The sequence below is a fragment of the Anguilla anguilla genome, chromosome 9, assembly GCF_013347855.1.
Source record: "Anguilla anguilla isolate fAngAng1 chromosome 9, fAngAng1.pri, whole genome shotgun sequence".
In the NCBI taxonomy this organism is placed as follows: Eukaryota; Metazoa; Chordata; class Actinopteri; order Anguilliformes; family Anguillidae; genus Anguilla; species Anguilla anguilla.
In genome coordinates this window covers 13,192,591-13,205,346 of record NC_049209.1, presented here as the reverse complement: position 1 = coordinate 13,205,346, position 12,756 = coordinate 13,192,591, and the positions used below count along the sequence as shown (strand labels likewise).

At 40.5% G+C, this 12,756-nt stretch overlaps 1 protein-coding gene across 1 annotated transcript; it reads left to right on the top strand.

The window, feature by feature from the left end:
- The first annotated feature begins 299 nt into the window (after positions 1–299).
- Positions 300–12,075, top strand: LOC118235086 (transmembrane protein 255A-like). The gene is made up of 9 exons (XM_035432079.1): positions 300–718; positions 1,679–1,821; positions 2,885–2,947; positions 4,882–4,971; positions 6,050–6,115; positions 6,455–6,543; positions 8,213–8,375; positions 8,707–8,850; positions 9,326–12,075. Exons 1-9 carry the CDS (start codon positions 664–666, stop codon positions 9,461–9,463), a joined length of 951 nt encoding a protein of 316 aa, XP_035287970.1. The 5' UTR covers positions 300–663; the 3' UTR covers positions 9,464–12,075.
- The last annotated feature ends 681 nt before the right edge of the window (positions 12,076–12,756 follow it).

Genomic DNA, 12,756 nt, shown 5'->3' with positions numbered 1-12,756 from the left:
AACCAGACAGTTAGTCACGGCATGAAATAATCACTACCCTCAAATATCTATTCATTTTTGAAAATGACACACCTTGCATTGCGTATAAATATATACAATATGTATGCATTTGTACACACAATAATACGAATTAATCCGTATAATATATGTATCTTATTTCATCACATTTTTACAAAATTTCATTACTTTGTATGACATGGTTTCAGTTAAGTTATTTAACAATACATTTATTAAAATGCTGGCGCAAGAAAATTGTCATTTAGCCAATAATGTTTGGCAAAATGAAAAACCTTTGGAAAGACTACAGATCTACTTCAGGGAAACGTGAGTCACAACAATGGCTTGCTTTGCAAATGCATAGGCTGTATATGCTTCCTTTAGTGGTGAACGCTTCATTTTGGAGAGACTATTGCGTACATGCGCATCAGCTATCCGCGAGTGTGCCGCCTATGCCAGCGCTGAGAAGAGAATGAAGTCCGTGCGCGGGCATGGCAACAAGCATAGATGAAGATGAGACAGTCATAGCAGAGGCTAGGATGTCGATCACAGCGGTAGAGCGTGCCACTCCGAGCAAAACATGATCGAGCGATGACGGAATAGGAATTCGGTCTTTTAATCCCATTCACCAGCCGTTCTGTTTTGTTGTTGATAATAATACCAAAAATGCGTCCCGGGCTGAATCAACAAGCCAATGGACTAAGTCTCTCCGACACCGTGGGTATGTAGCTACAAGGTCAATATAGTGGATGCACAGAGTGTACAGTGCGCTCCTTTGTACATGCTGCTGTCTTCTTGCTGTTATGGACTTGTGTGAATACGTGTGCATGAATATGGCCCATGCTATCTGAAGCTGTAAACACATGATAATTAGAATTTAAAAAATGATGCTGTTTTTATTTCTTTATGTGCACGAACAGTTTCAAGTCACCTGCTAACGCCTTCGTTTCATTGGCTGTCTATAATTTAAAGGAAGATGTTCATTGAATGTATTTAAGTAAAATATATAAAATAAATTATTCATTTCAAAACCCATTCGATGCGTTTGTTTAATGTTAGTACTGTGGGCCGTCGGCTGTCTGAAATGGTTCTTATAAATTGCTGCGATTTCTTGTAAGCATATTGTTCATTGAAGAATCACGTTCTGCAAGGAGGAGTACAGGTTGATTTGTTATATTGTCATAATGTTACGCCTGCCAGTTTGCTTGACGGCTATTCGTGAAATGCAGTGGTCACCGTATTATTATTGTTGTTGTTGTTAATGTAATATCTGTATTCTCGTTTAAGTGTACAGCCTTGTGCTTTGTAGTTGGAACCCATGGATGACTTGCTAACAGGACTGCACACAATGGTTACAACAATTAAGGATTTATGTTCTAGCACTCATTAATAATGAAACACAAGCAAGTATGATTTTAGTTCAACTTAGGCACGTTATGTGGTTTTGTATCAATACAGTTCACAAGTTAATGTGTCTGCATGACTTTGCGTTATGTGGATGGGCAAGCATATGTGCTCATTCATGTGTTTTGCATAGAATATTTATTATTAAAAATGAAGCACTGGCTATTACAAGTATGGAATAGCATGCTGATTTACGTATAAGGCATGTTCTTCTTTACTGTATATTCTCAGTGTGTTCTACAAATGTGAATTGGTGTGTGTGTTGATTTCCTGGAAGATCCGTTCAAGAGGAGCAAGAGGAACTCCATCATTGTGACAGCATTGCTGTTCATTGTGTCCATCCTTATACTCGCCATTGGGCTGGCCGCAACCACCAGGACTAAGAACATCACTGTGGGAGGGTACTACCCTGGGGTCATTGTGAGTATACATGTAGATGGGCTAATGAAGATTCCTACCTCTTGTGTCATAAAAATAAGCATGGAAAGTCAGTACCTTTTTTTGAATGTCCCTGACACTATGCTAATGTTGCTGACACTAAAGTGATTTTAACCATTTCATCCAGAACACACAGTGTAAAAAATATTACATTTCCATAGTGGCTTTCATGATTAACTTGTCCAACAACCTCCTTGTTTAGTACCAGGTTGTGTGCCACACTTTCTTCAATATGGAGAGGTATGGTATAAATCTAGAAGGAGAAGCTTTTCATGGCCCGTTCCTCAGCTCAGCAGTAGTATCAGGGCCTCAGAACTATGTGATATCCAAGACAGCATGTAAATCATGACCTGTCCCTGGAGAACCTTAAGCTTACACCAGTGATTGGCTGCCTTGAAGTCGTTTACACCACATATTAAACTGTCAACTCAACAATGTTAATTCAACTCTTAACATAGTATATGTGAGTCCAATAGGGACAATATGTACTTAGTAAGAGCTGATTTAACATGGAACATTTTACTGTCAACCTGTTACCATGCTACCTTACTGTTACCTTTAAGTCACCAGCTCCTGGGGGCCTATTTAGTCTGTTTGCTTACAGCTATCTGGGTAAATGTCTTTGGATGAATGCCTTTAGACTTAAATCATAGAACTTTTCTGTCTTTCATTATTTACTGAAGGGTCAACAAAGTGTTGTTACTGGGAGCATTTACTTTTGCAGCTCATAGAAATGAAATGTAACTTGCACTACAGTTGGAACAGGCAGTGTCCTCCCCATCAGCAGTACTCAGAAAAGCACAGACTCCTGTAGGTGTGTTTGGGGTTTCTAAGCTCATTTCTAAAGTAAAAATATAGATCACCAAGAATATATATATCCAAAATATCAAGATCATAACTTTTGAAGTTGGTAATTAATGAAAGAGTTTACATCACCTGATAATTGTTGCAAACATAAACCAATAATGTGTTACTAGTGAGTCATCACTGTCCTTATTTAATTGAATTAAGTGAACATCTTTTCTCTGTCTTCTTTTTTCTCCAGCTCGGTTTTGGTTCTTTTCTCGGCATCATAGGAGCCCACTTGGTTGAAAACAAAAGACAGATGGTATGTTTACACTTTGTGTGCCTTCCATATTGCACCGTCCATTTCTGGCCTAAAGCTGTTTCTTTTTCCAGTGAATGGCACTTTTGTAATGTCATGTTCCAAAAGATAAAATAACAGATTAACATTTCATGAGAAAATGGTTTACCAAACTAGCCACAGTCATTTGTCACCTTGTCTATCATAGTCACCATTTTGTTCTGGGAGGGGTGGATAGTGGTTTGGTGGGAACATGTTCCTTGGCTGTTTATGAGGTCAGCCCAGAAATAACCTTCTTGAAACGTAACAGTGTAACAGGAGGAGGGCCCAGAACCAGACAGGAATACTCAGAAGAAGCAATGATGGGTGTGTGTGTGTGTGGTGGGGGATGTTGGTGTCATGGAGTGTGGTGGCCTGTTCTTGGTTCTGTTAGCTCTGTCAGCTCAACTGTACATATATGGAGTGGGTCCTTGTCAAACCCAGAGTATGTCCATAGCTCACTTTGAGAGGGTATGGGGAGTAACACGTTTGTTAGCGCATTCACATACACTTCACTCTAGGATAGGGTGTGCTTTTATAATTAATTTCATCTCTGTCCAAGCTAAATTAGAAGACCATCCAAGCCTCTGGAAAAGCTGACTGTTTTGGGGGCGAAAATTAGCTGTGGACCAAGTACAGGTGTGTCATATTCCAGTCTGGGAGTGCCACAGCATCGGCTGTGTTCTAGCACTTAAGTGCTCCAGGTATCGATTGGCTTAAGAACCCGCACACCTTGCTTCTGTGGCCTAATTGGTGGCTGATTAAAAGAAAACCACTGCATATAGTCAGCATATCCGAAGTACAATGATGTGCATTCTCTGTGTACTGTGGAATGCAGGAAATGAGAGAGTGCTCTCATGAATGGCCATCCCTACCGTGGCTCTAGGCTGAGGGATTTGACCCTACTCTCCAGTGGAATTCGGTGTGGCCCTGATGTCAGGCAGTTTCACTATCCTCCCAGAGCTGCAGAAGAGCATATTGAATCATTCAAGTCTTTTTTTCAAGGAGAGAAGGAGAGCTTAGTCCTTGAGAAAGAGTGAGAGGAGCCAGCCATGGGACACTGCTTAAGTTGATGCCCAGAGTAGTCAATCACGTTTTGACATTAGTACTCTTTTTTATCTAACTACTATCCTCTATAGTTAGTATTCAAATGGCTATACAAATACCATGTGGTAAGCTCCACAAAATTACTTGTGTAACACCGAAGTGAAATATTCCTTTAAGGGTGATTGCTTAGAGAGCCTATATCAAGCCATCAGTAACTGCGGGCACTAATCTATTTTAGATTAGAAATAAGACACTTTCAAAATGCTTTGCACCATTTTACAGAATGCTCTGAAATGTTACGTCAGACATTTGATCATTTTGGATCCTTGGACAGTCTGATCAAATATCCAGAGGTGGGCTTTTTCTTTAAATGTCACATTTGTTATTTCCATCTCTTCAGAGTATTTAGCCTGCATCAATGTATTTATATGAATGCTTGAATGGAGACTCTTTGTGGTGGCAGTACTACAGCGCTCCACAGATCTGCTGATTCCACAGTCTCATTTGGCATGCCCCACTCTCCTGGAGTTGCTCGAGTCTGCCGCTTCAAGCATCGACCACACACTGCCAGTCAGACGAAGTGAAACTGTTGTCTGGAGAAAGTGCTGGCCAGCTCTTTCTTCCAATACGATGAGCAATAATAGACTGCAGTGTCAGCCGTGGGAAAAATACATTGGCACCGTCCACTGACTTGCAAGTGAATATAACTCAGGAATGGACTGTTACATGTGGTTTACGCCAGCAGTGATTCACAGGAAATAGGTACGAACTGCGTGCTCAGGGTTCAGTTTGCGACGGAGGCTACGTTCGGGTCAGACTGGGCCTGGTGATGACATGAGTCCTCACGCTACCTTTTTCTGTTTCTGCTGCAGTTGGTGGCCTCTATTGTGTTCATAAGCTGCGGGGTTGTAGCTGCATTGTGCTGTGCCATCGTGGATGGCGTGTTTGCTGCCAGGCATATAGTGAGTACTGCCTCACAGACCGTGTGCATCTTCCGCCAGACACCCATGCATGCACCAACAGCCATTAGATCAGGCTAAACCAAAAAAAGACCTTGCACAGTAAGTGGTGGCCTGGTCTCCATTTGATGGGTTTTGTATTATATTAGCAAAATTGATTACACAGGGCAGTGTTTCCCATACAATGAATTTATTTCAGCGGCCCAAATAAATTCTTTAAGGGCTTTAAAGCCCCTAACTTATGTTTAGAGGTTGTATGTAATTATAATATCCAAATCATAGCATAAAGATTTGTCTGTAACTGAGACCATTACTGCAAAAATAGTTTTTGGTTTGGGTTCCTTTTGCATTCTGATCGTTCTGTGCCGGTACAACTTGACGCGAAAAGTGCCAAGTGATATGGCCAAAAATGAATAAATAAAATTGCCCTAACACAAAATATAAATAAATAAATAAATAAATAAATAAATAAAGTGCCCGAACACAAAATGTTAACTCTGTCTGCGCAGCAAAATTTAATAACCTGTTGATAGTTACAATACAGTTTAATAAACAGCACAAACAACCCGGAGGCCTGAATGCCCTGGCCTTTTTCTTGGTGCTGCATTTTTTAAGTTTATTCACTTTTCAGAGGCAATTTTTTTCAAGGATTATTTTCTAGTGTTTGCCTACCTGCCTTGCCAACAAGCATCTGTCATTCCTAGATCCAAGCAGTGCTTCTTTTTCAATTGTTTTATTATGTAATTGTACACTTCCCGGAACACAGGCAAAGTTTATGTAACAAGTCAGTCCATTAAAATATGTGTGGGCTGGGCTCCTTTTTTTGCAATGGTAATGTGCTTCCCTTTCCAAGACATAAATCCACGCAAGCATTCAGTCCCTTGTCTTGTGTCTTCTTGGAAATGCAATATAACTTCCTGTGGGCTTAAAAGAGATTTCCCTTATGGAGCACAAAGCCTCGTACATGGAGAACCAATGCATTTGTGTTTCTTTATTAGTCTTTTTTGTGACAATACATTTTTGTTGTGTTACGGTTTCCTCATATAGTGTAAAGTTGAGCAGTGATATGTGTTTTCTGCAGGACCTCAGACCTTTCTATGCTGGACGGTGCGAGTATTACACAAGTTCGACATCATTTGACCGGGATGTAAGTGCAATGGTCTTCTGTGAAGTTTAAATCTCGTCGAAATGCTATAATCCAGGATGACTTGCAAATGTGCATGCAAAAAGGTTAGGCAAAGAGCACCAATGACTCTTTGCTGCCATACTACTAATGTAGAATGCTACATTGCAGAATATCAGAAATTTTTCTGTAAAATGTAATTATCAAAGTTATAGACATGTTTACTAGTTTGACATAAACCAACTGTTCTGAGCATGTTTCTGGTTTAAGATATCTAAACCGTAACATTCTTATGGGTTTGCAGAAGTGAAACGGTATTGATTCAGTGTGTGCGTGTCTGTCTGCTTTCTGTCTGTCTTCCAGGTGAATTGTCTAACAGCCTCACGTGTCTCCTGCAACCTGCGTGTAAAGAGCAACACCTGCTACTGCTGTGAACTCTACAACTGTGGCAAGTATGTCTGCTGGTCTTTAAAATTTCTACAGTCATAGGCTTCAGGATAGGACCACAGATGAGGCACACGCCCACATACATGCAGTTATTCAGAGCAGCTTACACAGACTACATTTTGACATACAATCCATTCATGCAACTGGATATTTACTGAAGCATATCATGTCTTGTACCTGTCTGAAGGGTACGACAGCAGTGTTACAGTCCAGTTCCCTAAGCTATATTCTACACTTGACATTATGCACTCTAAAGTGTACATTCTGTGCATCTGGGACACAGACCTTCAAAAGAACAGTATAACAGCTCTCTTTTGTTTTGTCTTTTGAACATTTCCAGATATTTTTTTGTCCATCCTGCTCAACTCATTGCATCTGAATCAATACAGTAGACCCCAGGGAAAGAACAAGAAAGAAACCTTTTCGTTGTGTTACAGAGATCATCCTCTTTTGGGACTTCAAAATAAAGATATGTTGACAAAAGTTTTAAGCAATTTGTGTACACACTGGTGTTGGTAGTATGTGAGCTATACTAAATCAGTGCCTTTACAGGTCAGATTTATGCATTTCTTTATGGTTAGCATTCTCTTTTTTCCATTACAAAATTTAGGAAATCTTTGATTTGGAAGTACATCTCCTTTATTCAGTTTGCCAGTGCAGCCTGTGCTCCGTTGTGGTTGGTTGGATAAGACAGCATGGCTACGAGGCTTGGAATACAGATGACGGAATGAGCAGAGTTGCCCTTTTGCATGTCCTGGTTCCCCTCAGGAATAATGAAGAGCTGATAAGACACATGTAGTGTTGCCTTACTCTACAAGCTCCTCAGGAATATGTATCTACCAGTAATTATCGACATTGTTTTATTTGTTGTTACTAACGTACCTTGTGATTGGTGGAGCTCCTCTCTGGTTTCTATTTGAAAGGTGATAAACATTGAATGTTCTAGGTGATGACATCAATACCCCATCCCTACAACATACACCATTTTCACCATTATTCAAAATATTCTGAAATTTGTACATTTGTACAAAATTGTACATTTTGGTTTGTAACATTTTTTGTTGAACATTTTCAGGAATCTGCAGGAGTGTTTCCAAAATCTGCAGGCATCTAAAGAGTTAAAGAACTTGACATACATTTGACCTGATTTGACCTGATCTTATGTGCATTCAAGAATGTGCGTTTACCTGCATGCTTTTCTCTGTCAGTGATGTGTTTCGTGAAGGTGCTTACTGCTTTGCAAGTTAGATTGTTTACACAGAAATGTGAGAAGAAGGACGTGGGGAGAAAAGGGAGTGGTGCCATTAAAACACAAAAAGAACACAATAAATGATATACAGTGAGTTCCATAATGTTTGGGACAAAGGCAATTTTTTTCTTGAAATGGCTCTGCACTAATACTTTTAGATTTGTAATCAAACAATTCACATGTGGTTAAAGTGCAGAATCTCAGATTTTATTAAAGGATATTTTTATAAAGGTTGGTTTCACCATGTAGAAATTACAGCACTTTTTATAGATTGTCCCTCCATTTCAGGGTACCTAGGGCACCTCACATGCAGGTTATATTAGTCATAACCTATAAGCTTGTGTGTGCACATTAATATTATTCAATTCTCTCTCTCTCTCTCTTGATCTCTCTTTCGCTCCCTCTTCCTCTCTCTCCTGGCATAGCCGGGTTGAGCTGATGGGAGGTTACCACGAATATACGGATGTGCAAAGCTGCCAGGATGTGGTACATCTCTATCACCTGCTGTGGTCAGCTACCATCCTCAACGTAGTGGCCCTCTTCCTGGGCATCATCACTGCTGCTGAGCTGGGAGGCTTTAAGGATATGGTGAGACCAGCGTGTGCACTGAACAGACTGCTTCAGTTCTGCTGCCCATTCACTGCAGCATTCTCAGAAAAGAATTAGCCAAAAATGGGTGTTTCTGATGACTGCGAGAGTCTATATGCTGCCACTTGGTTCTGCTGCTGTCTTGTGCGTGCAAGGAGTTGGTCGAAGACAGAGGCATTTCTGCCCCAGATGTTTGACAGCTGCATTCCTCTTCATGATTTCTGTCATTCTCATAATCACGGGGGTTTCTATTCCCGTTTCTGTGGACTGAGTCCAGCGGTGTGAAGAAAGGGTCACTGTCACTTGCTGAAGCCGTGTTCTTTTTGGACAGACTCCCACCTCAGCCTCTGACAGCTGCGAACCAGAACCCCTTCCTGTCCCTGCCCCCTGTGAACCCCCACCCCCGACTACTTCCTACAACTCCTACTTCAGTGGTGCCCCCTGCTTGCCACCGTACACTCCCTATGACCCACAGGTAATATTAGTACCACTCTCTTGGTTCCTAAATAAACCATGGTGTACATTTTCATGCAGTTGTGTAAATCAAGGGATCCTTAGTCATTTGTATGTACAGCCATAGAACTTTAGAAGGATGCAAGTTATTCTTGGCACGCACATGCTCTGAAATAGTATTATCTCAGTGGATTATATGTGGTGATACAAGATTAATCAGCCAGGTAGATCAAAATTAAGAAATACAGCTGGTGATTCCACACAATATGTACACACAATAAGAACAAATAGTATCTGCATAATCATAGGTACTGTAATGACCATATTAAACTTTTATTCATGAATCTAGATGGGATGGCGTTGTTGGGGAAAAGATGATAATGTGAGGTGGTGTTCACTAAATAACTGGTTTGAATATCTGGAACCAAGAGAGGTCATATGTCCCAATGTATTGCTTGACTGCAGAAACCTTTGTACTTTTTCCCGGTCTAAACTAGGCCTGCAGCACCTTCCCAGACTCCTCGGGCCTGTCGGATGACTCTGGAGCAAGCTACATGTGGCCAGCTCAAGTCCCTCCACGCTACTCTCCCCCTTACTACCCCCCTGATGAGAAGCCTCCTCCATACTCCCCTTAAATGGAACTCTGCTGGGGAGGGCCTGATTCTCCCCTTGGTACCACTCTGCTCTCCCCTGGGAAGCCCAGGGTGAGATGAGAGAAGGAGAGAGGAGGGGTGGCCATCTCTCTCTGTCCCAGCCATGACATGATTGTGAACCTCTTTTTGTCTCTGGCTGTCAAAAGGGCATAGGGGGCTAAGGTTGTTTGTGGACCATGACAAACACACTTCTGTTGTACATACGTATAGGCAATGGGGCTGTCCCTGTTGGCATGGGTTTACCAAAGCAGCACTGCCTAATCTGCTCTGTGCTAAACAGTACTGGGGGGTCATAGTTGGAGGCAGGGGAGATAATAATCACAGTCATAATCTGTGATGATGTCTTTGTGTTGGGATAAAGCAGGGGTGCCAAACTCAGTATCTGCAGGTATTTGTGGTTTCCTTTCAATCAGCATCCAATTAAGGCCTTGTAAACAAGGATTCTTTAGCCTATCCACGACTTTAAAAATCACAGGTGAATCACTGGTGCTGAAACACATCGAAAACCTGCAGACACTGGAGCCTTCCAGGACTGGAGTCTGATACCTGTGCACTAAGGTGTCATCAGATTTGATTTCCTGCAGTACTGAATAAAATCACGAACACATCACAAATTACACAATCTATCCGGTAAGCCATACCGGAATCTCCCATCACCCTCTCAGTAGGGCCCAGACTGTTTACAGATCTACATTAATGACTGATCTGCTGGTCTGTACTGGATCACAAGTCCAGCTGTGAAATCCTCCATGGAGACACTCAGTGAAACTTGCCTCTCAGTACCACTTCTTGCATGTGACCTTAATTTCCTGTTTGACTCTACCAATTCCTTTTCACCACACTTAATAACCTGACTATACCACTACTGCTTAAGTTCTCTTTATTACCACGGTTAATAAAGTAGGGTTCAGACAGACAGTGACATATCTGTGCAGCTCCATTTGCTTATATGGCTAGGTAGCTTCTGCTTTGGCACCAATGCATGGATACACCAGTCTTACTTAACCCATTGTTGCTAATGCCCTTCACAATTTATCTGCCCATTGGTCCCAAATCGTAAAAGGTCCACCACTTCCTGTTACCACCGCCTCTTTTCAGAATTAATTCTGAAAGTGCCTCCTCTGTTGGTTCCACTGCCTTTTCATATACTGTATAGTGTTGAAGAAATCGGAAGCTGGAGTCAGTTAGATCATACTTGCAAATCTTCCCACATTTGCAAAAATGTAAATTAGATCGGTTCTCTGTTTTACTTCATACTTGGCAGCTAGATACTAATGACTGTAGTGATGACAGCCCACATTGTGCAATGCTATGAAAACTGAAATATGTAAATCCTTCTTTGTAAATTCATTGGTCAGTGTCTCCAAATGCATAGTATAGGACATATATACAGACTCACATATTTAACAGAATTCAGATATGTTAGGAATTAATTCCTTATTTGTGTGAAAAAAGGTATCATTGGTATCAAAGATATTCATTCTATGTGCAATATGCATTGTTCTTTACTGTGAATTGCAAGTATCTGAAAGTGTGACAAACAAAAATGATAAGCCTGGTGGCCACCATGGAAACAGGAAAGGAACAATGCTGTATAAGGATCTAAATTTGTAATGCTAAGCACAGGTACCTTTCATTCACTTTGAAGAAAGAAATGGTTGTTTGATATGTCAGTACTCCAGTGCAACAAAGTCTGCATCAATGAGGAGGAACTCATTTTGAGCACAGCGTAATTGATCTTGTCTTTTGTCTTGCACTAAAATTCACTGTATGGTCTTTGTGCTTGTTGATACACAATTAAACAATGTCTTGTACAATCCAAAATATCAAAATCCTAAAACATACATAATGTGCTATAAAGATATATTGCTTTCTGAAGCTGAAGCACGGATACCCCTGTATTTCTGAGTGACCACAAACATTTCAACCTTCAGTGTTGAAAGAAAAGAAACAAGGTGAAAATTCAGGAATGTGAGGGCTCCAGATGACATCAGAGTTCAGTTGCCTTTGTGATGGTCTTTTTCTTACTTCTTAGTGTGCTTTGGTAATGTAGTTATCTGTCTTCGAGTGGATTTATACAAGAATCTGCCTTCTGACAGAAATACAATATATTATTTATGGTGTTAAATACCAATTTCTCCCTTTCCAAATATGTCTTCCTTGAAGTTATAATAAGATACCTTTAAAGGAAATTCTAGTGTGTAAAACCAAATATTGAACCCACTGCCACTAAACTACCTTTAGATGCAGAAGTTATTTTTCCCACAGTCACTGCTATGATAATGATGTGTACCTGCACTGTGCAAAATACACCAGTGTCAACTGGAGTGAGAGATGTCAGACAGAACTGGAATGTATTCTGCCTTACTCCAGTTCTGAGTGACAATGCCAAAACAAAAAAGAAACATTTGTATTTGAATCAAGTCTTAGAAGGAAAGCAAACTACAATGAAGGAGTAATTCAAGTGGCACTTTGGTTTTAATATTATATTGTAAGCACTCAACCATGGCTGTGTTCTTCATTGTTGACCTATGTCATTTTTTTTAATAATGCATAGTGCTACCCTACAATAAACTGACAGAATACTTATTTCACCCAAGTTGCTTGCCTCTTTCTGTGTGGTTTAAACTCACACTGCCTATTTGCAAAGCAACCGATTATTACACCATTTAATTGCATGTGTCGTTCAGAAACAAATGTGAATGTACAGATCTGTTTATTGACAGGACACCTCATAAATTATTGCACCTTGTTTTCATCTTCACTACAAATGTTTACTCTCAGTTCAACTCGAGTAGCAAAGAAGAAAGGGACACAGTTTTTTTTTAAAGGAAAGCAGGAAGTCTGCCCTCTTATCATATTCTTGCTTTATTCAGACAGAGAGAAAGGCAGAGTGGGTAACAGAGAAGGGATCACAGCTGAGAAGATTGGAGATTGAGCCCCCAACCACGTGGAGGGACTTGTATATGGCTTGAGATGCAGCTGTCCTATGGACTGCACCACAAGTCATATTTGATTGTGAATGTTAATGTTGCACATTTTGTATTTCTTTTTCTTTGTCACGTGCAAATTTAGGGTCCCATCATTTGCACAGAGTGAGTAATAGCTTAATAAGTGCTGTTGATTCCCTGGTGCCAAGGTTTAAGATGTTTATATTTACTCATTTCATTTCAACCAATAACCTATCAATTTCCTCTTCTGCTGAAAACAGATCTTCTCATTGGATATGCTGAGATCACACCAGCTTCATTCAATTTAATTTCTATTTTGAATTG